Source organism: Neurospora tetraspora (assembly GCF_033439725.1).
Source record: "Neurospora tetraspora strain CBS 560.94 chromosome Unknown B0H65scaffold_5, whole genome shotgun sequence".
NCBI lineage: Eukaryota > Fungi > Ascomycota > Sordariomycetes > Sordariales > Sordariaceae > Neurospora > Neurospora tetraspora.
Window position 1 is genome coordinate 1,639,659 of NW_026944387.1, and position 27,766 is coordinate 1,667,424.

The following is a 27,766-nucleotide window of genomic DNA, read 5'->3' on the forward strand; positions in this document are numbered from 1 at the left end:
CCTATGAAAATGAAGCGAGTGAAACAAACTAGGTAGTATTGGACTGTACATTGTGTACAGGTAAAAAGCATAACGATGCCCAAACAGTGTGTGTATGCTAACTAACCCCGACCGACATGCAACTTGACGGACACGGACTGGATGGACAAAGCAAAAGAAAAGATAAGGTGATGATGACAAAAGGAGAGGAAAAGCATAAATGGAAAAAAAGAAAAATACCAGAAATAGATTGGCGGGGGTTGCCCCTTCCCACTTCCGATGTTAATTAGTGAGCCAGAACACAATTTACTGCGCCTACGGCAGCGCTTGCACCGAACACACATCCATCGCAGAATACCGCGACAACAAGCAACCAACCAAACCAACCTTCCTTCAACCGCATCTTCTCCTCAGTCAATAACAACTCAAAATACTAGACAACAAGTAAATGAAAACATTACAAAAATAGATTGAGGAACGAAACACGCCATGCAAAATTGAATAAAATAATCAGGCAAAAAAAGTCAAAAAAAGGGTCAAAAAGTTGGGGCTCAACCGGGATTTGAACCCGGGACCTCGCACATTCATGGGATACCATGAGGGTGATTTAACCCGAAGCGCGAATCATACCACTAGACCATTGAGCCAATTGCTTGGTTTGCTTGTTGTTGAGAATCAGGGCTGAACCTTGTTCTTTTATTGTGCGTAGTGAGTGGTGTGCTGGGGGTACCCAAGTACAGTACGAGCACCCAAGTTGTAAAGCAAGGGGCGGCGTGCGATTGGCGCGGACCGCAACAAAACTCGCGATGATGGACTCTTGTAGTGCAGATTCGTATGGCGTTTGTTGCTTTGAGGAAACCATCCATTTCGTCTTGTTTCAATCGATCTGGCGACTTTTTATCTGGAATTGTGTTTGTGTGCACGATTGAGTTTACGACTTACAGTGCGTTTGTCGCGCCTTCGGTAGTTACTTCAACTTAGGACGATGGCTCGCGCCGACGGATTGACGCCGCCCGGATATGGTAAGATGTGAGAACCAACTGAGGACAAAGCAACAACATTTTAGCTAACGCTCATGTCTTCCATTACCGCCTTTTATTTTAGAGGCAATGAATTCTAGAAGTGGTTCATCCGTTTCTTTGTTTCAGTCGGAGTGCCGCATCTTTACAGATCCCATTTCTTCGGTGTGCACCCTTTGATGACTGATAGCTGATGGCCTCCTGAACAAGATGTGACAATGACCGGTCTCAGGGTCGGTCGTTCCATTGTTCTTGTTCTCTGCCCCTCCCACAAGCTCCGGAATACCGTCATGCAACTCGCAGGCCTGTTGTCCCCAAGCTGCTGCATTGCACATTTCACTTTGTAGTCACCTGCATATTGATCGAGTCCTGTTCTGCGGGATAGATACCTCTACCGAACACACCTTGCCTGGCCGAGATTCCATCACAACCACTCGCCAATTTGTCCTCACCACCCCTCAAGTCACTTCGCCCTCAGACATCACCGTATCCCAGGATACCTGTGCCGTGCATACTTGCCCGGTCGAGAATCACCATCAACCATCACAAACCATCCATCCACCACCTGTCCTCACCACCTCCCAAGTCACTTCGCACTCAGATCCGACATCTCCCAACATGCCACCAAAACCAAAACGCTCCTCTACCCCCAAGACCAAAATCAAAATCAACACCCCTCGTACCTCTCCTACCCCTCGAACCACCAACAAGACCACTACCACATTCCCCAAGACCATCACCATGAAGAAAGCACCAACCCCCAAAAGAAAAGCTATCAGGCACCACGCCTGTCGCCTCATCCCGTCATGCAAGCAAGGCCACGGCGGCCCAGCAAAGATCATCCTGCCCATCGGCAAGTACTTCGTCAGCGAGGAAGCACTTGAGCACGATTTGGGTGCTCTCAAGCGGGGCGCTATCTACCCGAACGAAAGCGAGTTCTACAAGCGCGTGAAGGCTTGGTATAAAGCCGAGGTTGATCGGTTGCTGCACCGACAGCGGGTTGAGAGTGAGGTGAGTGCTGACTGAAGGCGGCAGTGATCACGGACATGACTGACTGACGATTGTCGAAAACAGGAAAAGAAAGAGAAAGAGGAGAAGGAACTTGATAAGATCATGATCAGGCCGACGGCGATGACAAAGCCAGGGGCCACCAAGCGCAAACTTGCCGCCACCTCTGACTCCAACGACATGGAGTTGTCTGACGACCGCTCAACGTCCGACTCTGCTGACAGCCCTTCGGACTCGGAGTACTCCGACTTCCAAAACAAGCCTCCCCGGAAGCCAAGGGCTTCAAGGGCTAACACACCAATCCGCAAGAACCCTGAAATGCTCCAAACACCATCCCCATCCCCGGATAAGCCAACGCCAACACGCGTTCAACCCACCAGAGCAGCCAAGCGCAAAGCGGAGACCCCGTCGCTACCACCGACACCGCCCAAAACCCCGAGCCCCAAACGTCGGAAAGTCACCCTGATCATCAAACGCCCAAATCAGGAGCCGAAAGCGGAGCAACCTGAAAATAACCCCGAAGAAACAAAAGGCGACTATAGCCTGTCGAAGCTGGACTTCAAGGAGTCTCAACCCAGCTACGCTGACCGAGGTGAGATGGCCGACGGCCTGGATGTAGCTTACTTCATGATGTCGGTCGAAAAAGCCGTAGAGGGCGCCATCAACGAATTAGTAGCCGCTCGTCTGGGAAACGGTGTCCTTTCACTATCTTCCCCGAGAGAAAGCAACAAAGGGATTCGCGCAAGGTGGAGAAGGTTTGGGAGCATTAGCCATGCCGGAGGCCAAGGCCGAATTGCGCAAGAAAGTAAGAACGAGGAGGACGAGGTGTTTGAACCGGCGGGTGATGCAGTGCCGGGGGAGGACTGGCGGCCGCCGCAGCCTCCACGTTCTGCACCTGCCACTCTTGAGTTGGGGAAGGGAGGGAAGAAGGGTGTGAAGATGCAGAAAGGGCTGGAGCTCAGAATCTCATCCAAGGAAGGAACGCCGGCTCCGGAAGCGGTGATGGAACCTAGTCCTACCCTTGGTCGGTGGCAGCTTGCGGATAGGAGAGCTAGTGGTTCTTCTGGATCAGGTGGTTATGAGCGATCGAAGGCTGGGGATGTGGCGAAGTTGAAAGTCGAGGTCGACTCGGAGGCAGTAGCGGCGGAGAAAGAGTCTGCTCCTGGGTCAGGAGGAGGTGTCATGGTCGAATCGCCAGTCGAGGAATCGAACAAAAGGTCGGTGCAGGTATCTGGGTTGAAATTCGACGTGGAGCTGCGTACGCTTGAAGTTGGACAAGATGGCGAAGGAAGAAAGGACATATGGTTCCATTTGCTGTGATTGGAACAGTGTCGGAGAAACCACCCCCCAGCACAACTTCCGGACCCATCACTTGCCGCTCTTACTAGAACCGACAAGAAGCATAGCAATTCCAAGAGGTATCGGTAGCGGGAACGGCAACGGGTTGGCGGGGCTTGTCATCATGGCAATCGAAAATGTTTGATTCATCTGCGTCTTGGTTGCGGCTTCATCAGGCCGTGCTGGCTTGTTGTTCGGACTTGGGCCGGATTGGGGAGACCGAGTGTTATTAGCTGACCGATTATTTGCTGCTGGCCGCCGAGGAGCCGATCTAGTGTTTGGGGGCGATCTCTGATCTGATGGCCCCCGAGGAGCTGATCTGGGGTTGCTCGGGGGCGATCTCTGATTCGAGGGTCGACGTGGTGCTGATCTAGCATCTGGAGTTGTTCTCTGAGCAGAGGATGCAGGTCTGTTGAAGGACGATGGTGTTCGTTGCTGTGGTGTTTGCTGAACTCGTGGATCCGTCCTCCAGTCATCCCGGCACTCCGGTGTTGACTGCTGATACTGGCTAGGTCGTCGTCCGTTATCTCGTGGATCTGTCCTCCAATCATCCCGGCGTTCCGGTGTAGACTGTTGATATTGGCTACGTCGCCGTCTGTTATTGCGGGATGGTGTACGAGGAAATTCCTGGGCACCACTGCTGCTATCGGGGCGCGGACATGTTGAATTGGACCTGCGTGGTGCGGAAGACATGGCTGTAGATAATTGCTTTTGACCAGAATATTTTGCTTGCTTCGGGATATTATGTACGATGACTTACTTTGGCTCCTTTTGTTACCGCCATTCGGCCAGTTCATATAGGAGAGACAAATGTGACTGAGTCGTAACGTCGAGAACGGGCATGAGTCGATAGTGACGAAGCGGAACTCGAAGTGTTTCAAGATGCCGAGCTCGGCCTAGAAACGTACGACAAGGAGAGATCAGCTTCCCAGAAACCCGAATACCTACCAGTGTGATATCCCTCTATCAGATGGTTTCCGGGCGCTTGGACAACATCTCAAACGAGCGTCATTTGATGAAGTCGTGGTGCCATATCAAAGGCCTAGCTCTGCCAACCCAACAACGGTCCCATGCTGCCCCTTGTAGAGCCTCGCTACCAGCCGGGAGGTCTCATCCTGTACCTTACGGCCTCATTGAACCATGGGCATTGGCAGTGTGCACTTCGGGTTGATAACATCACGACACTCGTGACTCGGTGCGACAATCGTGGTTTGCTGCTGGCGGCGGACATGCTAGTCGTGCCTAGAAGTAGGTGAATAATACCCTTCCATGGCAAACAATGACAAAGGAGGATACCGGACCTCCCTCGGATGCAAACATGAAGAAGACATGGGAGAGCTGTCATCCATCAGATATGGAACTGTCAACTGACAGAGCGAGGTTGGAACTCTCGAGTGAAACCTGGAATGGATTGCTCGAGTTGATACGCGGCAGGCAGTTACCGCCCGGTCTAAGTTGACGTTATCTTATCGGTGCTGCCCGTGCGTCTCAGCGCCTGTGTCTTACTGTTAAGGATGCAACACTGATGCTGACTTTGAAGCTAGAGACTCTGCTGATGCACTAACAAAGCTACATCAATTAATGACTTTAGTCTTTCGGGCAGGCATCTCCCTCTGAAAACATGGAGAATCGGCAGGTGCGGGGAGTTGCTCGGTCGATACCTCCTGCCGCCGACGGAAGTGAAGTCATTGTCCCGATGAAGTCGGGTGTCAGCGTCATCATCGGCAGGACTCAATGAGCACGCAGCTCACATTCATGTAAGAACATGCACACATCGTTTATATCTGGTTTGTGGTACCTTGACCGTGATACCAAATCAACGCCGATGGGTGGGGGTCACTCATTTGAGCAACCAGAACAATGCAGCCGGCACAGATATCGCAAGTGTTGTAGCGCTGACACTAACACAAAGCGCCGGAGGTGTGCAACTTCAACTTCGCCTTTCTCGTCATCAATCGGGTACAGCAAACATCATCTCGAACGAACGATGGAAGACCCTTAGAAATTGATCTGCAGGGTCTGAGACATCACATGAACAATGTAACCATTCACGCTTTGAAAACCAACGATCTCTATCGTCATCGCATTACACGTTACGACGAGGGTATTTCGCCGCCTGTGACAATGGGCTGGGCGGTTGGTTGCCAAGTGTTTGGCCCAGAACGCCGCACAAAAGACGCAGCGAACACATCCACTGTTAATGCAGCCGGCACAAATATCGCAAACCCGTGCGGGCGGGCATCCCCGATAGGCTTGGATCGTCGCTAACATGCGTGGAAGGTAACAGACAGTCACAGTCACAGTTTCGAACGGTACGGTACAGGTAGGAAGGAATCTGTTTGTGTATTTAAACTCACGGGACCCCTCACATCTTTTCCAATTCATTCCTCATCATCAACGAACATCACAACAAAAGACAACATCATCAGTCTTTCAACCCTCAACCAACAAACCAACACCAACCTAACCCAAATCACCAAACAACCACTTCTATCAAAATGGGTGACTGCGGCTGCTCTGGCGCTTCTTCCTGCAACTGCGGCTCTGGCTGTAAGTTTCTCTTTCTTCCTATCCATCCTTGCATTGAATTTGCATCCCGGAGGCCATCCTGGAGGGCGCTCTACTCGTCAGGTCTTGAAGCGACGGGACCAGGTCCCCTCCAACCGGATATCCTCCTGATCCTCCTGCCTTTCTATCTCCGTCCCCGTCCCCGTCCGATCCGATCTTCAATCACTCTCATAGGAAATATGACCACCAACTAACATCCGGAATCTTCAAGGCTCTTGCTCCAACTGCGGCAGCAAGTAAATTTGCCCGCGCGTCCGCTCAGTGCAACCAACTCGAGCGATTCCTCCCAATCTAAGTCCTACGGGATGAAGATCTGATCTGCCTTGGATCGCGAAGTGACAGCGCGAGGTTGAAAGAATTTCGGCTGCCATCACCTACCTCTCTCTGTACCGACGTACTTGCTTGATGGATCTCCTCTTAGGCGACGGAACGGCAACGAGCTGGCGGCTCTTGATTTCAGGGCAGGGACGGAAGCTTTGGGTTGCGACTTTCGGGGTTTTTATTCCTAGCCATAAACGCGCATTGGCACTTTCCCCTCTTTTTTTTGAGAGATATGGACTAGATTAACGAACAAGAAATCTTTTCCCTCTTTCGACGACCTATCTATCACTCGGCGGTTTGATTTGTGCATGGGCGACATAAGCTGCCATCGCGAACGGGTCAACCAATGTGCTCCCGAATGAGATTCATGATACTATGTTACACCACCCACACCTCCACCCCAATCATTCCTTTATCTCCCCCGGAATATCCACCTCTATCCTCTCCAACATCCTCCCCTCCACCACCTCTCCAAACCCGCTCCCCATCATCTTCACCACCACCTGAACATCAGGCGGCTCCGGCACCTCCCTTTCCACCAACCTCGTCAGCGCCGCCGAGTCCCACGCCCCAGTCCCAGTCCCATCCGTATTAGCCACACCCTCGCTGCCCACCGTCGTTTTCGCCTGCGCAATCACCCCCTTCACGTCCCTTCCGCGCCGCACCTGGCCGCCCGTGGGTACTTGGGGAGTGATGAGCGTTTCGTCCATCAGGCTCTGCCAGCGCGAGAGGAACATGCCGGGGCCGCACATGCTTGCTCTTTTGTTGCTGTTCATGTTGTTGGGGCCGTTGTTGCTGTTTCGCCAGGGGGAGGTGGTGGATAGGGAGAATTTGTCTTTTAGAGAAGAGGTTGTTGTTGTTGTTGTTGTTGTTGTTGTTGTTGTTGTTGTTGTTGTTGTAGCTTCTGGTAATGAGGAAATGGTGGGGGTGGTGGTGAGGTTCATGTCGTCGAGGATGTGTTGCATTCGCTTGAGGGAGAGGTCTTCAAGGGAGGAGAGGTAGGCGGCGTGGGCGTCTGCTGCTGCGAGGACGTCGGGTTTTATTTGGGGAGGGAGGGCGGTGAAGAGGGACTGGATGTCGGTGCTTAGACTTCCGGCTGCTCCTTTGCGGAGTTTGGTGTCGATTGTTTGTTGGCTGCTACTGTCGTTTGAGGGAGTGGCCGATGATAGTGGTTGCTTCTTCTCGGGCTGCTGGCGGAACTGCACCAGCGTCTTCTTGCAATACTCGGGGAACTCCTCCTTGATTTCGGGGCAGTTCTTGGCCACCTGGTGGACAAAGTTGTAGGCCGATTGTCTGTGCCTCCTAATCAAGCCGACGTAGTCCTCTATGGAAGGAGCGCGGGTCTCCATCGTTGTCTCTGCTGTTAATGTGCTGGAGATGGTCACTGAAGAATCCTTCGCCTTGCTTGTCTCGATAAGGTCGGTTAGGAAGCTTTCGGCTGCAGAGACGTGTTCGCGAAGGTCAATATTCTGGTGAACAGCTCGTAGCATGGGCTCGAAACTACCGATAAAGTCCCGTACGGCCTGGGTGAAGAGATCTGGGTTTTGCTTGCAGAGAATCTTGATGATTTCATCCCGGTCTCGAATCGCAAGCAAGGTTGATAGGTATTCCAGACATTGCTCGTGCTGATCCTTGGATAAGGACTTCATAAGCCCACGACGGGATTCGTTGAAAATGGTGGCAATGATGGACTCTGAGCGTTTTATGCTGGTATTCCTGATCCTCAAGTGCTCTTCCCTGGACTTGGCGACGTACTCCTTGATGACTGCTGTATGATCCTTAGATGGACCCCCCTTGGCCTTTTCTATCCGTTCGGCGGTCTTGCGGAACTCTCCTATGTCCCAAGATAATATGAGCGAGATGATTCTACGCCTGTCAGCATCGGACTGCCATCTAGATGAAAACTGTAGGCACTTACCTCTGTAAGAGATTCATGCCATCATCCGCATTTTGTGTCAGCCCGAGCCAGTTAGTGAGGCCTCCGATACTCATTTTGGCCAGGAGGAGCTTCGTAATTCCACTGATCATGCTGGCTGCATTTCCAATGCGAAAAGTCTGTTTGATGGCCGAATAAGGTACCATCTTGTGTACGCTCGCCGCCATCTGTAACAGATAAGACCCTTCGGGAGAGAGGACGAATACATGGTGCATGAACGTGGCAAGGCTGAGAGAGGTCAGTTATTGAGTAAAGAGTACAGAGCAAAGATCAGAAGCACATACTGAATGATGATGTAGTCCACAGCAGTCTGCACGGCAAGCGAGTGGCCTTCAACATCGGGTTCCTCAGCTATGCGATCAAACAACGCTTCAACGAGATTTCCGTGGACAAGTTCATGCAGTACGTCCTCCCAGGCGCCCACAAGGTCTTGTGCTTTGGACCTGTCATAGTGGCCGTTTAGGTCCCTTGGTAAGCCCTTAGGAAGACCACCGATAAGACCCCTGGAGACAGACTCATGAATGACCGAGGCAGCAGTGGCTAGGGTTTTCCTACTACCCAAAGACCCTTTGTCGTAGCTCTCGGACAGGTTTGCTTGACCAAACTTGGTAAGAATTCCTTGGAATTTTAGCGGCCAGAAACCAGTTGGAAGGTCGCGGACTCCTGGCACCGGGAGGACGATGGCGCGCAGCACGGTTGCCAGAAGCGGAACTGATGACTCTTTCTTGATGACGGGCTCGGAGACACCCTCTATCGACGACGCAAAAGGATAGCCATAGGTGGAAATAGCATTCGGATTCTTGAAACATTCCACTTCGGAATATGTCCCATAGTGTGTGAGAATGTCGAACAAGGCATGTAGTTGAGGCGCGGTAAGGGTGTCTAGCGCGGCTGAGGTTGATGACGGAGAGATATTGGAGCTTTCGCGTCTTGTCATGGTGGAAAGAGCGAAGGAGTTTGGTTTTGTCCTAGGTACAGATGGTTGAGGTAGGCTCTAAAGTGTTATAGGTTGAGTCCAAATGATGGTAGAGGTGTCTCGTGAAGGCGTTGAAAGTCTGGGCCTCAAACTTTGGATGGGCGTTCGGACGGCGTTGCAAGGATCAGCTGGTCGGCCTTCGCCGTGGGGTATCTTGAGGTTATTATGTTGTTTTTCTTGGCATAGGCGTAGCCGAAAGAGTGAAAGAAAAGAAACAGAAGAAGTCAAGAAGAAAGAACGGAATATCAGGAAGTATGTAGGAAATTTTCATGTATATCAGCGGTATTCGGGAGACGGTGACAAACTTGGGTCGGGGTCGAGGTTGATGTTGAGTCCGACTCCTAGGGGAAGGGGAAGTCGGGCTGGGGCTAGACTTGATCCCTTGCCGTGACGTCAGATATTGTACACCGCATCCAGTGGCTCAATATCGCAAGCATTTAGTTCGAGAGCTTCAGGTCATGTAAGGAGAACTAATCACCGATTCAGCCGCTTCACTTCCATGACGAGCTCCAAACCTCAGGAGGATTGCCCCTGGCGGCAAGCTGAGGTGTCTGGCTCGAGTCTGAGGAACGGCCACCATGCACGTTTGTCACATGCGTTTCTTGGCTTCATACATGCACGTCCTCTTTCTGCTCATGTAGGGCGTGGTCGGGGGGAATGTTGCCATAATTGTAAACAGACTCAAAACAGAGAGGAATCAAAGCGCGATGAGGTTGTTGAATTGCTCAGGTCATTGACGGGGAACGCCGCAGGTTCGCAGCAACTGGAATCAGCGATCTGGGAAGCAACTGAACTTTCAGAAGTTGATGTGGTCCAAGCGTCCACTGGCAGAAGGCAGAGAACCCTAACCCTCCGAAATCGGTATCCTTTCTGGGCGTTTGTCTCGACGATGCGTGCGATTCCTGCTTGAACGTCTTGTCATAAACCAGGAATCACACGTGCACACTGCATGCTGTCGACCTGCAATTCTTGCATCAACTTCCAAGGGACCACCGTGCCGGCGAGACTGTCCAAGGACCGGCCTCGTTCCAAGTTCAAAGAAGAGGGATCCGGGTGATGGAGGGGACCCGGTCGGCGAAGGTGAGCACTGGGATCGGAGGCCTGAGCAGCCCGAGAGACCGTGGGAGTTTGGGAAGCACTACTAGATTGGAGGTTGTTTGCTTATGATGGTTGGTCATTTGGATGAATAGCTTGTCGGAACCATGAAGAAAACAGGATCAATAGTTCAATGGATTTGAAAAGAGATATCTGAAGTGACAATTGGAACTTGATGTTGATAGATGCTTGAAGTCAGTCGCTTTCGCTTTCAGCACGGGCCATTTTGAGCCTGGGTTGGAGTTTGACGTTCCCCGCACCCGTGTCGAGGTCGATGGCTTGGCATTCAAAACGGCCAGGCGGTAGGACTTGGCGAGAAAAGGCCTGCTCCTACAAAGGGCAAAGCGCGAACGGGCCACATGGGCTTGCGGACTTGTGCTCCTGGACGTCCTGGGCAACCAGCTGCTGGAAGCACAGCAACAGCCTGCCATTCTGTCACAAAACAACAACGGGCAAGTCAACGGCCACTGGACAGCAATCTCCCGCTTCCCCACCCACCTACATCGCATCCAGTTCATCCTTCAAAGTTCCAATCCACTTCCCACACATCATCACGCATTTGCCGCAATCGACACAAAGGCGCCCTCGGTTACGCGTAGCTGCTTGTAGACGCCGGGTTCCGAATTGATGAAGCTACATCTTTGCTCGACTCCTCGCTCTCCGCTCCCCGTGTTTCCTCCTCTCGCATCACCCAAGGTCGTGTCGGCACCGCCTTGAGAGCTTGCTGCCTACCTTTGACCTACCTTTTAGCGAGCGACATCAAAGTCTTTGTTGGGCCGGCGCGTAAATCGGACATAGCAAGCCATCCACCACCGCGGGCAATTGCGTCGAGTTATCCGGCACGGTTCCAAACCACAGCGCGACCAGTCTGACGATCCCAATTCGAGGATAACCGAGATCCATACCCTTACCTTTTGTACCGAAGCAGATATACCGGGACAATGTCAACCACCGACACAGAAGAATCGCAACTACAGCCAGCACAGCTGCTGGTAGACGCCATGTCTAACGACGGTCGTTTCGGCCTCATCCAAGATCCGGCATTGATATCAGAGGACGACGACATGCGCGATCCGTCATCACCGGAAACGATACCCTCCACCCAGGCCGCTAACACGCCAGATGAAGTCGATAACGGTCCTTCGGGGTTCAGGTTGGAAGTTAGCCAAGAGGGTCCTGTCGATACCATCATTCCCTCGTCTGTGACCCCCCCACCCTCTTCACAGATGCCGAACGCCGCCGGGATGGGGGCGGCCACCTCGTTAGCGTTTGCGAGCTCACAGCGGTCTGGGTACTTTTCCCCTCCCGCGACGACTGGTATTTTCGGAAACAAGAGGGACGCCAATAATGCTCTGGAATTCAACCCACCCGCGTCGCAAGAGATTGCCGACGCGTCTATTGACAAGCTTCGCAGCATGTTGCAGACGTGCATCGCGGAGAATGCCAAGCTGAAGATGGAGACCGCCCATCACAAATTGCAATACAACTTGCTTAGCCTCCAGGCCGACGAAGATATGAAGCGAGCGGCTGTCGAACACGAGATGACTCGCAGGGAGGTTGAGGCGCTTAGAGTGGCCGAACACACACGACAGGCACGACGCGACCTCGATGCTGCTTCGGAAACCCAGCAGGCAAAGTTCATGCAACTGAAGGCCTTGTACGATCAAAAGGTGGAAGAGGTGGATTTCCTGAACCGAAAACTCAAGGCTGCCAGGAAAATCATACAGCAGAAGGAGGACGAGAACATCAGTCTCTGCGACGAACGGGAACTTCTCCTAAACCGAATCCGTGAGAACCGCGAACACTTCCAGATTCTATGCAGTCCCGGAGGCATGTTCCATGGCGCGACAATAGGGAGGCAGACGGTTGCGGTTACCGCGCCTTCTCAACCGCAACACCACACTCCACCTCGGCCGACACCTCGGACCGTCTATCGGGAAGCTCAAGCTCGCGCCGATAAGGACCACAGCAAAGGGAACTTTACCATGCTTCTTCAGGCTATCGACCAGGAAAATACCAGTGCCCCGTCGACTCCTCGGGGGTTATCTCACAACGCTTCCAGGCATACGCGAAATGTTCAGTCCATGTCGTCGCTTCCCACCACCCCCACACAGCGATTGCGTGGTGAGACTGGCGGACTTCTCCCATCTGTTGATCTGGTGCCACAAACCGAGCCCCCGTACCGTCACAACCGATATATGCCCGAGACACCTGTTCGATCCGCGACCCGAGACCGACGCAGAAGCCGGGAAAGCACCATCTCCGCCGAAGATAACGAGGAGCTCGCTCGCCAGGCTCTCCAGTCGGTAGCAGCCGCTTCCTTTGCCTCCCGTAGCTCGCAGCACCAGTTGGGCCCTACGCAACGAAACCCAACCAATGAGGAGGAAGAGGAAGCCTTTGAGAGCCAGGCCAGCCAAGCTGCGACGCAGATGCTTCGTCGAGACCCCCGAGAGAGCTTTGAGGTAGCTAGCTCGGTTGAGCACTCGCGGAATGGCACGCCTGCGCCAGCGGATAAGACCGCAAAGCTGCAGGCGAAGCTCTTCGGCGGACTCAACAAGAGCGGGGTGTCGAGCGGCGAGAAGCGCAAGTTTGCCGGACACGGGGATCCGATAGAAGAGTTCTCATTGCGGGATAGGCTGAGCCCGACGAAGAAGCTGAGGACTGTTGGGGGCCTGCGCGATCCTAGCAAGGTTGGACTTGGGATCCAGTACAGTCAAGACGCATAATAGTGTGTGAGATCATAGCGTGTGAGATCATAGCGTGTGAGATTTTTTTTTTGGCTCGCTTTGGATTGCGCCCCAACACCGATGCATGATGCTCCGTTTGCTTTCTGTCCTTACACTGTTGGCTGACAAGGGAATTACTGGCTGATGTTGGATTCATGGCTTTGTATTATGACGGATATTGGGACGACTTGGGAGCATTGTCGGCTTGACCTCATGAGGCATGGTGCTCTCTCTGCCTTACGGGCATTCTTGCAAAGGAATGGTGCATTTTCTGAATGGAAAGAGGAGGGAAAAGAGAATGGCCTTGTTCGCCTCTCGGCATAGTATGAACAAACGAGCTGTTGAATGCAGCGAATGAGAACGTATACTTCTGTACAATCAGCCATGGTGGGCGAGGGTGTATTGAGTTTTGAGTTCTCCCCTATGCTCACAAATCGTTGCTATCTCTTTGCCCTGTGTTTTCCTACCCCTGGTTCTCTGTTGACATCACTACATTGTGGCTTTACCAACGCTTTGTTCACATTTTTAGACTGATACGTAACCCCTCGCTGCCCACTTCTCAGATCTCCATTCTGTTCGAAGTTGCTGTGTGGCCCGGTGGTGTACGGGAGGCTTAAAAGGAGGCGAAAAGTGGGACTATCGATCTTCCGGGCTCACTGCTCATTGCCGCCGCTTAACCCCGTCGCTCCCCCCCAAGGTCCCCTTGACCCCACTGCCGGGCGTGTCATCTCCACTGGAATTCCCCATTTTCCCCATGATTTCCCGGAACCCGGCGTGTAAGAGGGCCACGAGGGTGACAACCTCCCACCGTGCTCCCGGTTGTCCAACGCGAGAGACGGGCAACGGGTCGCTCTCCGATCTCGTTCTTGTCAATCCGGCGGTGTTCGGGTCCTCGGTTCTTCCTTTCCTTTTATCCTAACGCTCTGCTTCGTGATCTTTCTTTGCCCCGTCAGTTCTTGTATTGTTGTTTCGTGATACGCTCAGTTTCGTTCCTTCTCATCTATCTACGGTAGCAACATTGGTTGCCTACGGCTCGCCGTCTTTACCCAAGACAGCACACAGACGGGTTCATATTTCTAAACAACGAAACAACAACAACAATTAACCCAGCCCGTCAACCACCATCCTCATCATCATCAAAATGGGCATCCTACCAAAAGGCCTCTCCTCCGTCCTAGCCAAAGCGCCCACCGACGTCGTCATCCTCTCCTCCCTGCGCACCCCCATCACCCGCTCCTACAAGGGCCACCTAAAGGATGCCTACCCGGAAGAGCTCCTCTCCGTCGTCCTGCGCGCCACCCTCGACAAGGTCCCCGAGCTCAACCCATCCAACATCGACGACGTCGCCGTCGGCGTCGTCCTCTCCGAGCTCGGCGGCTCCAAGGCCGCCCGCATGGCCATGAACCACGTCGGCTTTGATTCTTCGTCTACTTCCTTATACACCGTCAACCGCGCCTGCTCCTCTTCCCTCCAAGCCATCGCCTCCATCGCCGCTTCCATTCGCACAGAGGCTATTGATGTGGGCATCGGCGCGGGAATGGAGAGCATGACGCGCAACTACGGCTCGCGCGCGATCCCGACTTCTTACTGGCCTGCTTTAAAAGAAAGTCCCGTCAAGGACGCTAGGGATTGCGTCATGCCCATGGGCTTGACTTCGGAAAACGTCGCGAGCCGGTATGGTGTGTCGCGCGAAGACCAGGATGCGTTTGCCGTCAAGTCGCACCAGTTGGCTGCGCAGGCGCGCGCGGAGGGCAGGTTTAAGGAGGAGATTGTTCCGGTGACGACGCAGTATCAGGAGGTGGATAAGCAGGGCGCCAAGGTCGGCGAGGCCCAGACGGTGACCGTCACAGAAGACGACGGCATCCGACCGACGGCGTCGATGGAGGGCATGGCGAAGTTGAAGCCCGCTTTCAAGGCCGACGGCACCAGCACGGCGGGTAACTCGAGCCAGGTTAGCGATGGTGCGGCGGCGACGTTGTTGATGAGGCGGAGCACGGCGACGGCGTTGGGACTTGGTGATCGGATTATCGGCAAGTTTGTGGCCGCCAATACGGTGGGGTGCAAGCCGGATGAGATGGGTATCGGGCCCGCGGTGGCGATTCCCAAGTTGCTGGGCCAGCTGGGGTTGGAGAATAAGGATGTGGATAGGTGGGAGATTAACGAGGCTTTTGCTAGTCAGGCGATTTACTGCTTGAGGGAGCTGGGGCTTGAGGAGGCGTGGAAGGATGGTAAGGTCAACCCTGATGGTGGTGCGATTGCTTTGGGTCACCCCTTGGGCGCTACTGGTGCGAGAATGGTGAGCACTTTGTTGCATGGTCTCGGAAGGACGGGTGGTGAGGTTGGTGTTGTTAGCATGTGCGTTGGTACCGGCATGGGCATGGCTGGTGTCTTTGTTAGGGAGTAAGCTGTGGCAGCTTGTGTAGATATATATACTGGGACGCGATATCATGGATAATAATGATGAGGTATGAAAGAAAGCCAACCAGTTTGTGACTGAAGGTGTATTTGGAAGATTGCTCCGATCAACAAGTCATACGAAAGAGGCACGTCAAAAGTGTCAATCCCTTCTTTCAGCGGTACCGTTCATGTCATGGCTGTTCTTCGCTTTGCTATCTTTGGTACGTACCTTAGGTATCTACCATCTGCCTGCTTGCCCACCTGCAGCGCCTGCAGCGCCTCGCGTCAAACGACATATCGTGAGCCTCAAATCGCCACTCAAGCCGAGGTAAATTTGGGGTTCAGCACTCATTGCTGCAGGTGAGCACAGTCCAACTTCCAACTTGGCACCCGGTCCATAAGGACATCTCGTCGCTCCTCCGTTTCTCCTCCTCCTTTCTTTCCTTTTTCCCCAAGGTTGCCAGCTGATGCGCTTCGGCGTATCAGATTAACCCATCCATTATCATTTTCCCCATTGATATAGATGCAAACTCTGGCATAGATTGATATTCTCTTTGACCCATTGCTGGGCACCCACGTTGAGAGATCGTTCCGATCTCAAAGATAGGTGGGAATCAGTGGAGGTTACATTTCTTTGGCAATGCCGCTTTTGGCGTCAATCAAGTTTCACGGCCTCGAAAGTCCTGTCCTCGGCAGACGACGTCTGCAATTGCCTATATCTAGTTGCATCTCGCAGATATGTTTTTGATCCCCAAGGCCGAAAAGTAAAAGCCAGCCAACACCATATCCCGGGATATCATATCCTCCCCTACACTTCCGGCCAAGTCCCATGTCACACTCCCAATTCATTTACCAGGAAAACTTCGATCCCACGTTGCAAAGATTCGAGTTTCAGCTCCAACCTACCCCGTTCTTAACCTTGAGACTTCGGTCGCTGAAGCTTGACTTCAACCGCAGCCAGGTAATAGAGCAAATGCACCCAAACTGACCAGATCCCAACCAAACCCAGAAACCAAAGAGATTCTTCAACCCCTGTACGCCCAGAAAGCCATCGTCCTGTCCTTCGCGCACCGAATTCCTTTCTCAATCCGAGTCGAAATGTTCCTCCTTGATCTTCACGTCGTCCTCGATCAGGTTAGTACTAAGATGTAGGTCGATTATCGCGTCTAACGGATCCTCCTCCATTGACTCGTCTTCCCCATCCGCCAGCGCTCCCAAGCTGAACTTCGTTGGGATATCGCTCCCATTCGTCGAACTGGTCTTCGTAATCTCGTCCTGATCCGGTTCCTCGGCATCGTGCATGGGGACATCATCCGGACTCATGTTCCATGCGAAATACCATCGATTGAGCATCGTCCTGATTCTCTCCTGCAGGACAATCTTCTGCTTCCTCGATTCCTCAGACCCGCCGAGTTCGTCTCCCTCGCCCTCCATGTCTTCCATGCCATCATCGCCACCAAGATTCTCATATTCGACGATTTTGTCCATAATGAGATTGACATGCGCTCTCAACTTATTCAAGCCTATCATCCAAATTGCGTCCAGTCTCTTGGGGAACTTGTTTATCTCCTCGGACACTTCCTTCTTCAGCTTGGTCACCGCATCCTTATAAGTCCTGTTGTCCTTGTGAGTGGAGAAAGTTTTCAATATTTTGTGCCGCTTTTCCATGGTCCCTTTGCCTTTGATTTTCGGATCCGCGGCTCTCTTGAACGTCATCTTCCATTTGGCCTTGATGTCAGCCGCCAACTCCTTATGCACGTCGTCCGAGTTGACAGCGATGTCGATGAGTGCTTGGCAAATTAGATCTTTGACTTCCTCCTTAATCGCCTTGAGGGCGGGTTCTTTTGACGCGAGCTATTCCTTTTGGTTAGGGAATTGCCGCTTGAGGATGGTGAGAATCGAGTTGATGCGAAAGTCCCATCTGGCGTCAATTTCGGCGCGCGCTGGGCCTTGGAGAGTGGGAAGTTGTATGTGGAGAGAGGTTACCCATTGCGAGCAAATCTGGTTCTTGAAAAGGTGCGCGAGCCCTTCCATCCAGTCGTACACCTTGTTTTGGCCCCCGGCGCGGCTGAAGAAGACGCCGCCGCCGGACTTGATGATGGCGAGGAATGTGGCGTAGTGAAGCTTTTTATAGCGGTTCTCGCCTTCCGGGTCTTTGTAGATCCAATTATTTACTTGGTCGATGCATTGTTGGACGCATGTTCTCATGGCTTCGGCGGTGTCTTTGAGGGGGTTGCACTCGGCGACTCGTTTGGAAAGGATTTTGGCGTAAGCTCTGAGCTTCTGTGTGTCGTAGAAAGGGAATCTCTGTTAGCACGTCCAGTCGTGATGCCGATTGTGGGGATAGGGTTGGAGGGAGAAGGGAAATCGATGACTTACAAGATCCAGCCGTTCATATTCCACATCAAGATATTCCTCCTGTAACTCCTCCGGCGTCATGTGCAGCTTGATTTTCTCGCACTCTTTATCGGACCATGTCTGCAGGTTATAGTACAGGCCAACGACTCTGTTGAGGAGCGCCTTCATATGGCGCTCCCTCGGTGGGACCGTGGCCTCATACAACCAGCGCTTAAGAGCTGGAATGCCTGTATAGGCCTCCTCGGGGAAACCCACCAAGGGGTCTTCTGGCATCGCATCAGGGTCGTCCTCATTCTTTTTCTGAAGCGGCCAGTATGCCCTAACGCTTACGGGGAAGATCTTTGGCGGACAGTAAGGCGTTTTTGCGCCAGGGCAGCTCTTCATAAACACAGCATGCCGTTCATTTAGATAACGGTTGATCTCCTTTGCTAGAATGGCGCTCCGGGATTGAGCTGCGGTAAACACTTGTCCCCAGTGAGCTTCTTTCTTCTGGCGTTTGAGCTCTCTCTGGAGCTTCATATATTTCCTCTTCTTCTCCCTCTCCTCTCTCAACTGATTGAACACTTTTGTTCTTTCCTCCTCGCTGATCTTTCTCGATTTCAAGGACTGGAGAAGTTTGGTGATTTGAAGGTTGAATTTCTTTGCGGCAGTGCCTCCCTCCTTGATTTTCTTGTTCAAGTCACTGACCATCTTGATGTCCTTCTGCCTATTCTGGTTCCGTGCTGTAGTCTCCCAGTCAACACCATCGTCTGCCTTAGACAGCACAACACAGTAACCGCGGTCGTCGAGCTTTCCGCTCATTCGCATGTTTATCTCCTGGTTTTCGGTCATCAGGTTGACCGCCGTCTTTTCGCCGGCTGCTCGGACAGAAGGTGTGACGACAATGGACACTGTAAGTTTGTTGTAGAACTGTCTAGCAACGGCCGCTCGGCTCTCCACGATTTCACCAAGGCCTGGCAAATCGACAAGGACAATCCCCCCACGGAGGATATCTGACTTCACGTAAACTTTGACATGGTCGATCAAGGGCCAGACTGCCATGTCTCGGGTCTTAGCGCCCGCCCTTCCTGTGATGCTTGTTGTTGTTGTCGCATCGAGATATGGCTTGACCTCGGGGGCAAACGTCGAAAGATCAGCCGCATTGATTCTTTTTGTCGTGTTGAGTAACTTTACCGCCGGATCATTTTTGGTCAGGAGATCCTGTGTCGACATAACCTCCAGTTCGGTCAAAGTGTGGCCCCAAACAGCTCCGATTTTCTCGGCGGTCGCATTGATTCTTGCGATGACCTCCCCGAGATCACTGCTGTCAGGACCTTCCTGGTCATCGTCATCTTCAAACTCCCCTCTGCCGTTCAGCAGCTGCTCTCGCAGCTTGATGTCTCCGAAAAACTTGTTCAGCTCATGTTTAACGTCCAAATGCTTGCGGAACGTAATTTCCGCACGGAAGGCCGTTTTGGGATCATTGGAATAGTTGTAGGCGACCTGGCAAATTGCAGCTGTGGCCACTAGTGCGTCGTTGGGAGGTAGGAGGTCCTTGTATCCGAGGAGTGCATTGAGCAGAGAAGTCTTTCCCGCCCCAGTCTTTCCCTGTACGCCAACAAGGATCTCGAATTGTCTGTGTTCCTCGCTGATTTCGTCTGTTTTTGGTTAGCCATGCCCGTAGAGATCGGTGATCTGTGGCCCGAACTACCCACCTGCGTCTTCAATCCACTGATTGAGGTTCTCTTTCCCGATTGCCTCCGTATCAGCTTCGCCTTCCTCATCTTCATCGGCCTCTGGAACTGCACGATCAATGAGCTCGGCAAGCTCGGAGGAGTACTTCAGACCGGCGTCAAGACAGTCCTCAAGCATCCGCATGCGGGTTTGTAGTGGGAGGACGTCGAGGGCGTCAATGTCGGATCCATCGTATCGGTTGATGAAATCTTGAAGTTGTCCGCCTTCAACGCTCAGTACCGTGTTGAAAATGAGTAATAAGTGAGATTGTTTCGAATGATGAGTGAGCAGAAGAATCAATCCAATCCTTTTCGGTTAACCATAGGGTGAGCTCCGGCTGCGTAAGTCGAGGGAATTGGATATGACTGAGAAATGAGGGATATACGCCCGTCCAGTGATATCATGGAGAAGGGAGTGGGGTTGACAGAAAAGGGATGTCCGAGATGTCGAGGTATATATATCTGGAGGTTGAATAAGATCCGCCCTAGTGGAAAGATCCGGGAAGTCGAGCAGTGCAGGTGAAGATGTAGAAGGAAGATCTGGAAAGGGAAATTGGAAGAGAAGAGGTCAATTTATAGATCGTGGGAGGATGGAAGAGAGAGAAAGAGAACGGGGAAGGGGAAGAGCAGAGGTGAAGATATAGTCCGTGAAAGGATAGAGGAGGAAGAACGAGAACGGAGAAGGGCAAAGAGGAGAGGTCAAGATATACTCCGCGAGAGAATGGAGTCGGGACTCGGTCGATACAAGCTGGTGGTTGGGATGAGTGCCCAGGGTGCCAAAGTCCGGCCTCGAGGTCAGGCGGAAGAGCTTGAGACGACGAGACGAAGGAAGGACGGAGAGGACATGGGAGGATGTTTGATGCCGTCTGATGTAGCTTGCGCAACAGTTCATGGAGATTTGGCCAGTTGCCGAGACCGTAGAGAGAAACGAAGTGATGATGTTGAAGTGAGGCGCTTCCTTATGTCTGGGTAAGAGTCCTTGACTGGCATATTGTCATTCTGAATCCGAGTCGCTGGTAGGTTCGGGTCCGTGATATATCTCCCAAGAGCCAAAAGAGCCCAAAGAACAACATATAGCCAGTGTTGTTCTTTCATGGTGAGGGCGGGCCGGGGCCTTGCCATAAGATCGCGGAGTTGTGACCATCGTGAGAGACCGGTATTGGGCCGGCAGCGGACTCGCAGGAGGACATGGGATGGAAGGCCGAGTGTTCATGCACGGAATCTGGAATGATATCGTCAGCAACAAACAGGTACTTGTAGGAAGTCAAATTCAGATGAACAACCGTGTCGGTCTTACAAAGTCCATCGGCACCGCTCCGTCGACGTCAAGCTCACGGTGACATGCCGTTAATAGACAGATGACACTGCAAAATTTTGGGGAGACTGACTGCTCAAAGGGAGTTCTCTTGGTCGAAAGGTGGTGGTCAGTTGGTTGGAGGAAGAAATTTTGGCGAGTGCCTTGGGCATCCCCAAAATTTGTCATGTCCCTCTCTGCCCTCCAAACCACCCGTCCAACGCACCTTCCCAACATTTCACTCGACACACTAACAAAAGAGCACTGAGAGAGATGTAATGTTAAGGTAATGTTACGATTCCAATATCATTAACGTACTGGATAAAATACAAAAGTTCCCACCACCGACACCACCAATCGCTCGCAGTGCTGTCCAAAAAGTCAAAAACTCTAAATGTCATCGTAACTGACTTGCTGGTAAGATAAACAAACGGGGTGAAACCGACCGACCGCACACCTCCGACCGCCGCCTGGTATCCTCCAAAGCAATGCATGTGTCTGTTAAAAAAAGAGGTACAGCCAAAGAATTGATAAAAGCCCCCCTTAAGTCGTTGAAGTGAAGTTCCGCCGGGTATCAAAATCAAATGTGTGTCGTAAAAGTAGTCGTACAGTCCCCGTTATATGGGGACGAAATGGGTGTCGTCAGGCCGTGATGGCCGAGTGGAGGTTGTAGCTAGGTAGCTGAGTGATCGCAAGTTGGAACATTGATGTATGCAGGTTCATGCCGATGGGATGGATGTATGTCCCTCGCTTGGATCGGCCCAGTGAATGTGCTCGAAAAGAGTGGATGTGATGGAGTTTAGACGCAGGAGGAGCACTGGTGGTGGGCGCAGTGGCAGCAGGAGTTGCTGATGACGAGCATGGTCTTGCACTGGCAGCAGCGAGGGGCCATGGAGGGAACGAGGACGACGGGGGTCTTGACTTCCATTTCTACAGAAGGCAAGGTGTAAGTGGTTGTTCCCTACTGGGTAGTGTACTACTCGGTTTGACTTACTGAGTGGGTGAGAAGGGGGGTAGATTTGTGTTGTAGTAAAGTTTTGTTGTTGTGGTGTGGTAGTACCAGGCAGCTAGATTTGCAGATTTGGTTTTTTTTTTTTGTGATGGAGAGCAGAGGGTGCTTGAGAACAAAGACGTCAAGTTCAAGACACTGGAGGTGGTGGGAGAGGGATATATAGACGTGGAAGGCTGAGCTTTTGTCCGATATCAGTGGCAAACGTTGACTGAAAGCAAACTGTAACAAAAAAGAGGATGACGAATCAAAGAAAAGATGGGATTCCCTATCAGTTTCTCGGCACGCCGCATCTCGGAGCTTCATGCCCTGACGTAGCTTACCACCTAGCCACCTCAACCAGCAAAAAGCTTGTTGGAGATCCCTCAGCCCCCCCATCTTCCCCGCCGCCCATCATGCCGGTGGGTGTGAAGCCTGATTCGGGGAAAAGCTTTGACTACGGGAGAAATAGGAAACACGTCGCATGCTTGGCCGCAGATGGACTTACACTGCCGCTGGTGTGGACACGGCTTGCCGCAGCAAGCTGGGCAGCTGTGTGGGCAGATGGTGGGATGTGATGCGAAACCGGGGAAATCCCCCCATATTTGAGACAATTGGGACACTTTGGGGGGGGGCTCATGTCGAGAAGCCAAGCAAAAGCCAAAGTTGCAAAACCAGCCAGTGAGGTGTGGATGGTCGACGATGCCTCGTATGCAAGTGGGCCACAAGTGTGCTGCATCGCTGCCCTTTGTTGCGTGGGTGATCGGAGCCTTCCCCGCAGTTCTTAAAGCCGGACGGGGGTGTTTTGACGCTCGGGACAGCTGGGGAAGACTGGAGGGACCAAAAGAGATGACGGACATATCCAATCAGAGCATGAGGTGAGCTATACAGATTTGGTAAACGCTTATTTCAGAAAGAGGCGTGGGGGAAAAAGGGTGTGAGGGTGTGAAGGAGTCTGGGAAGGGCACAGATGTCACGGCATCCTCCGTGGTTCTCTGTCCAGTCGGCAACACCACGGTGGTCTTCGAACATCATCGCGAGGCGCCGGTGGCTGAACGACGGTAAGACGGGTGTTTGCAGACCACAACGCCTCAGACCGTGGAACCGGGGTTGTCCATCAGTCGATTCACGGACGCTTCTTTGTCCTCAACTGCCCACCCATCCGCTATATCAACCCACCATCCCATCCGTATGTTATGAACATTGGCTGATGGCGGTTAGGTGGTGCTTGTTGGTGGTAATGATGGTGTACGACAGACATGCGCAACAAAATAGAAGAGGGCGCCGTCGTCATCGCGCATAAAGTGGATTCCACGGGAACGAAGAGGCTAAGAGAGGGCCACGACTCCGAGGATGGAGACTTTCGGAGAGTCAACAATCGGCGTTTGCGTATGATGTCTTGGAACGAAAGGCAGCACTTGCCCAACTACCGGACAGATCCGCGGTATGTTGTCGTTCTGTTTAACACCTATGACGATCAGGATTATCCCGTGTACATAGCAGTGCCGATGATGTACGCTATAGGTAACCAAAGCCTGTATAGAGGTATGTGTCTGTCACAACTGTTCGTAATGTGTCTCGTTACAAGCGAACGGAAGTCGTCGGCGCCCGAGGGTTGTGGAATCCACTGAATCAGGGCGGTGGTGGTTTGCCAAGATCATGTCAGCCAACTTCGTCAAAGCGCCAATGACCTCGGAGCCTCGGCCAAGCCAACCCTGACTTTGAGGCTTAGATGCGCCAAAGGCAAAAACATGTCCAGAAGGGCGAATGAATAGACATACTTAAACCAAGGTCCAGGCTAGTCCATCGGAAGCATACCTTGGAGGCAACTTTGTGGGAGCCACGGTGCAGTCCCGTCAAGTTGTGAGTGAGGAACAAAGAAAGTGATGTGAAAATCCAAATTCAGCACAAAGTTCATGATGGAGAAAAGGTCCGTCGTCAAAAGCACAAAGCGTGGAGAAAACGGGACCGGCCACATGCTTGGCGGGGATCATCAAAAGTGGAGAAGCTCTGCATTTGCCCCACATGGTGCACGACCCTTCTCTCCATCCCATATTTCTTAACAACAGAGAACAGACCCTTTTTCTCTTTCTCGGCGCTGTTCGATTTGCACAGCTCTTCGAAATTGTTTTCTCCGCTGTGGATTGCTCCAAAGCTCAACCTCTTCAAGGCGAAACAACTCAGCCTCCTGCTGCCTGCCGTTGACATGGAACAAGGACCGATCTGTGCGCCTATAGGTATCCTTTACAGCGTTTGAGTCTTTGCCGGGTTGCCGGAACAAGGTGTCCCGGTCATCGGCGTTGGACTCGGCCGGGCGGCTCAGCAGCTCTCATCGCAAACAAAGAAAGCCGACTGGCTCTTTTGCGCGACACTGGTGTCATTGGTCAATCCCTCCCTCTGCAAATGTCTCTTTGTCCATCAATCTCCATAAAGTCAGTTTGATTTGAACATCGCTGAGCCGCCAAGCGCTGGGCGGTTTTCAAAGCCGCCTCCTATCTAGGATAGCGGCTATCACTGTCCCGGCTCTATGGGTCATTCTCGGCCCTCACTCCGGGTGAGTAAACGGACGAAGAACGGAAGGACCTATCGGACTTCGGCCACGAGCTGTGTCCTTTCTCCATACCTTCTAGTTCGATCCATTGTCATTGCCTGGGGAAGGCAAGTCGTATCAAGGGATAGTAGAGGAGTTGGATGCCTCTTTACCTTTGAGCAGGTCGCGCCGTGACTTATAAGCGGCATCTTTTTTTCAAACAAAGCGTCACATGTTTGTTGGTTTGGAGCCGCATCTGATGACATCTGGTGATTCATACCGCAGGGCCAACGAACCTTGCGTCAACCGTCAAAGAAACAAATTGTATATCTTGCTGTTCACGGTATAGCATTTATCAGCTGGGATCTTCTACCTACCTCAAACAACACCTGCAAAGGCAACACCGTCACACCGTCACATTTATCTCGAGGTAGATATATCTACATCGATACCGGCAGTTCGGTTCTTATCAGTTACACATAGATATCGGTCCAGTCATATCGCCACTCTCCCGTCAGCTCGGCCCCCAACGACCCGCATCCTTTCGGATATCTTCCGAAACGACCACCCTAAACCGGGTGCAACGACATCACTCACATCAGAAACGTGCATATCATCACACAAACCTAACCCATCCAATCCATTCAACATGATCACCCCCATCACCATCCCCATATTATCCTCACCCTCACCCTCATCCTCGCCAAGCCCCAACTCAGAAACCCAACCCGCGGCTCCCAACCTCGAAATCCACCCCCTCCCCTCTCACACCTCCGGCCTTCTCCTCCGCGTCATCCCCCCTCCATCCCCTCCCAACTTCCAAAATGGAAACCCGGACTTCCACCATGTCCCCTGCGACATCGTCCTAGCCATCGACGTCTCAGGCAGCATGTCGGCCGACGCCCCGGTGCCCACCACCACCACCACTTCTTCTTCAGACTACACAAACGAACAACAGCCAGAACACAACGGCCTCTCAGTCCTAGACCTAGTCAAGCACGCCGCGCGCACCATCGCCTCCACGCTCAACTCGTCCGACCGCCTAGGCATCGTCACCTTCTCCACCGAGGCCAAAGTCCTGCAACCCTTGATACCGATGACGGCGCTCAACAAGAAGAAAACAGAGAGGAATCTGGGGGGGATGCAACCTTCTAGCGCGACGAATTTGTGGGGAGGGATAGTGGAGGGGTTGAAACTTTTTGGTTCTACTGAAAGTGGGAGTACCACCGGAAGGGTGCCGGCCCTGATGGTCCTGACGGATGGCATGCCGAATCACATGTGTCCGGCGCAGGGGTACGTGGCGAAGCTGAGGGCGATGGAAAGGTTGCCGGCGGCGATTCATACGTTTGGGTTTGGGTATAGTTTGCGGAGTGGGCTGTTGAAGAGTGTGGCGGAGATTGGAGGGGGTGGTTACTCGTTTATTCCGGATGCGGGGATGATTGTGAGTATTCTTTTGGGCCTTGGAGATTGGTAGCTGATGAAAGGGGAATACTGACTGCGAGACTAGGGTACTGTGTTCGTTCATTCGGTTGCGAACCTCCAGTCGACGTTTGCGAACAATGTCGTCTTACGCCTTACCTACCCCAAGTACTTGGGTCTCAAGGAGACGACGGGGCAGTCGGTGGACAAGGTAGAGCCTGTCGAGCTCGAAAAGGGGGATGTTGACCAAGGCTCCCAGCTCGAAAAGAGGGATGATGACGAAGGCTCCTCAATGCAGCTTACCCTCAATCTTAGCACCCTTCAATACGGCCAGTCACGCGACATCTTCCTCCGTTACGACAGCAAAGCGCAGGAAGCTATAACCGACGGGTTCGACTTCGAATCCCCTCCCTCAGTGCTTGCCACGCTCGACTACCAACACTTCACCAACATCACCAACACCCTCATTTCCGAATGCGAAGACATCTTCCGACCCAATCCCCAAGTCAAGCAGCTCACCCCCGCGCAAACCGCCTACCACGTCTCCCGCTCCGCCCTCATCTCCTTCCTCTCCTCCCTCTACCCCCTCCGCCGCGACGGCGAACACCAACCGCGCTTTTTCGCCCGCAGCCTCGCCACCTCCCTGCAATCCCTCCTTTCCACCCTGCCCGCCGCCCAACCCGCCTTCGCCTCCGACCCCCAGTGCCGCTCGCTAGTCCAAGACCTCACCGGCAGCACGGCCTCCATCAACGACCCGAACCAAGACGGCCAGGTAGCCCTGGCCCTGACCAACATGGACTTTTACAACCGCTGGGGCATCCACTACCTGCCCTCTCTCGCGGGCGCGCACGCCAGGCAGGTGTGCAACAGCTTCAAGGACCCCGGCCCCCTGATGTACGGTGCGGACAGCCCGCTGTTCGTCATGTGTCGAGACAGGCTGGATGCGGCGTTTGATTCGCTGCCGGCGCCGAAGCCGAGTAGGACCACGGGGTTCCAGGGCGAGATTAGCATGCGGGCGTATAATAGGAGTGGAAATCCTTGCTTTGCTGGGGAGATGAGGGTGAGGGTTGGTGTTGTTGAAGATGAGGTTGGGGATAGTGATCAGTTGGTAACAAAGGATATTGAGATTAGTGGGCTGCGGAAGGGAATGATGGTGCAGACGCCAAAGGGGTCTAGGAAGGTAAGAGCTGTTCTGAAGACGACTGTTGAGAATGAAAACATGTGCTTGGTTAGGGCCAAGGATGAAGGGGCAGGATCGCTGCTGGTTACGCCGTGGCATCCAATTTCGCTTGATGGGAAGAGCTGGACGTTCCCGAGGGATATTGCCCATGGCGATACCGTCACGTACACTGGGGATATTTACTCGGTCCTGCTGCAGTATGATCCGGATGTGGACGCCCACGCCATCATGGTTGAGGGCCTGTGGGGAGTCACGCTAGGCCATGGACTGACGGGAACGGGAGAGGGTGTGGTGAATGGCGATGAAGATGTGAGGACGCATCGCTTCTTAGGTGACTATGACCTTGTGGTTCAGAGTCTGGCCAAGTTGCAGTGCAGCGGAGACGGGTTGGTGATGGGAGGAGGTGTGAAGAGAGACTGGCAGACTGGTCTCGTCAATGGGTTTCACATGAGGCCACAGCCTGTGCCGAGTGGCACCTTGTACCTGCCTCCAAGAAGGGTAGAGTTGCTCGCTTGAGCAGTGATTTCTTGGGTGGGAAGTTATCGGTTCATAACTGGAGTTTGGGAAAGTGGTAAAAATAGAAGCATGACAATGAGCTAGACTCTTGAAAAAAAAAACACTTTGTTGAGTGTCTCCCCGGGTGTCAAGGCTGCATCGTGTTTAACCCTTTTGAGAACCTTTGTGACTTATACGTCTTCGGTGCAATGACGTCGCACCATCGCCGACCAAGAGCTGGTCTCCGGCTGAGTGCGATGCAAACTCCTACGCTCCGAATACAATGACAATGTCCCTAGGCCTGCATAAGTAAAGCGTCGGCAAGAGCCAGTAGCCAGCTCCGAATTATCCCAGTGCAAAGTGTTGGCCATGATGAGTGTTGTGAGCGTTGTTGCTTTCCACAGTCGCGGCACCTTCATGGGCTTCG

The 27,766-nt window shown here is 52.8% G+C and overlaps 8 protein-coding genes and 1 non-coding gene across 9 annotated transcripts; 4 read left to right on the top strand and 5 right to left on the bottom strand.

The window, feature by feature from the left end:
• Nucleotides 1–526: 526 nt before the first annotated feature.
• B0H65DRAFT_t332 lies at nucleotides 527–626 on the bottom strand. The gene has a single exon. It is a non-coding gene; the product is annotated as a tRNA-Pro (tRNA).
• A 161-nt stretch (nucleotides 627–787) lies between these two features.
• Nucleotides 788–3,326, top strand: B0H65DRAFT_540276 (uncharacterized protein; the record flags this gene model as incomplete). The annotated part of the gene is made up of 3 exons (XM_062829149.1): nucleotides 788–1,001; nucleotides 1,384–2,009; nucleotides 2,073–3,326. Exons 1-3 carry the CDS (start codon nucleotides 965–967, stop codon nucleotides 3,324–3,326), a joined length of 1,917 nt encoding a protein of 638 aa, XP_062680453.1. The 5' UTR covers nucleotides 788–964.
• A 24-nt stretch (nucleotides 3,327–3,350) lies between these two features.
• B0H65DRAFT_225849 (uncharacterized protein) lies at nucleotides 3,351–4,237 on the bottom strand. Its single transcript, XM_062822123.1, has one exon. It carries the CDS (start codon nucleotides 4,035–4,037, stop codon nucleotides 3,375–3,377), a length of 663 nt encoding a protein of 220 aa, XP_062680454.1. The 5' UTR covers nucleotides 4,038–4,237; the 3' UTR covers nucleotides 3,351–3,374.
• A 2,223-nt stretch (nucleotides 4,238–6,460) lies between these two features.
• On the bottom strand, nucleotides 6,461–9,106 carry B0H65DRAFT_576053 (PX-associated-domain-containing protein; the record flags this gene model as incomplete). The annotated part of the gene is made up of 3 exons (XM_062830646.1): nucleotides 6,461–8,126; nucleotides 8,152–8,397; nucleotides 8,454–9,106. The coding sequence occupies 3 exons, from the start codon at nucleotides 9,104–9,106 to the stop codon at nucleotides 6,638–6,640; spliced, it is 2,388 nt and encodes a 795-aa protein (XP_062680455.1). The 3' UTR covers nucleotides 6,461–6,637.
• Nucleotides 9,107–11,025: 1,919 nt separating this feature from the next.
• B0H65DRAFT_225969 (uncharacterized protein) lies at nucleotides 11,026–13,033 on the top strand. Its single transcript, XM_062822124.1, has one exon. It carries the CDS (start codon nucleotides 11,182–11,184, stop codon nucleotides 12,964–12,966), a length of 1,785 nt encoding a protein of 594 aa, XP_062680456.1. The 5' UTR covers nucleotides 11,026–11,181; the 3' UTR covers nucleotides 12,967–13,033.
• A 1,074-nt stretch (nucleotides 13,034–14,107) lies between these two features.
• On the top strand, nucleotides 14,108–15,970 carry B0H65DRAFT_443467 (3-ketoacyl-CoA thiolase; the record flags this gene model as incomplete). The annotated part of the gene is made up of 3 exons (XM_062825635.1): nucleotides 14,108–15,366; nucleotides 15,598–15,691; nucleotides 15,905–15,970. The coding sequence occupies 3 exons, from the start codon at nucleotides 14,108–14,110 to the stop codon at nucleotides 15,968–15,970; spliced, it is 1,419 nt and encodes a 472-aa protein (XP_062680457.1).
• Nucleotides 15,971–16,039: 69 nt separating this feature from the next.
• On the bottom strand, nucleotides 16,040–19,578 carry B0H65DRAFT_576065 (uncharacterized protein; the record flags this gene model as incomplete). Its single annotated transcript, XM_062830647.1, has 4 exons — nucleotides 16,040–17,217; nucleotides 17,350–17,646; nucleotides 17,743–19,358; nucleotides 19,416–19,578. The coding sequence occupies 4 exons, from the start codon at nucleotides 19,576–19,578 to the stop codon at nucleotides 16,447–16,449; spliced, it is 2,847 nt and encodes a 948-aa protein (XP_062680458.1). The 3' UTR covers nucleotides 16,040–16,446.
• A 1,868-nt stretch (nucleotides 19,579–21,446) lies between these two features.
• Nucleotides 21,447–21,725, bottom strand: B0H65DRAFT_427986 (uncharacterized protein; the record flags this gene model as incomplete). Its single annotated transcript, XM_062824721.1, has 1 exon — nucleotides 21,447–21,725. A coding segment is annotated over one exon (279 nt), but the record flags the coding sequence as incomplete, so codon positions are not given.
• A 2,984-nt stretch (nucleotides 21,726–24,709) lies between these two features.
• On the top strand, nucleotides 24,710–27,497 carry B0H65DRAFT_225981 (hint-domain-containing protein). The gene is made up of 2 exons (XM_062822125.1): nucleotides 24,710–25,686; nucleotides 25,753–27,497. Exons 1-2 carry the CDS (start codon nucleotides 24,895–24,897, stop codon nucleotides 27,358–27,360), a joined length of 2,400 nt encoding a protein of 799 aa, XP_062680460.1. The 5' UTR covers nucleotides 24,710–24,894; the 3' UTR covers nucleotides 27,361–27,497.
• Nucleotides 27,498–27,766: the final 269 nt, after the last annotated feature.

Coding starts and splice junctions, on each gene's coding strand:
- B0H65DRAFT_225981 (XM_062822125.1), top strand. CDS start 24,895: ATGATCACCCCCATCACCATCCCCATATTATCCTCACCCTCACCCTCA. Junction 25,687..25,752: donor TTCCGGATGCGGGGATGATT/GTGAGTATTCTT, acceptor CTGCGAGACTAG/GGTACTGTGTTCGTTCATTC.
- B0H65DRAFT_225969 (XM_062822124.1), top strand. CDS start 11,182: ATGTCAACCACCGACACAGAAGAATCGCAACTACAGCCAGCACAGCTG.
- B0H65DRAFT_225849 (XM_062822123.1), bottom strand. CDS start 4,037: ATGTCTTCCGCACCACGCAGGTCCAATTCAACATGTCCGCGCCCCGAT.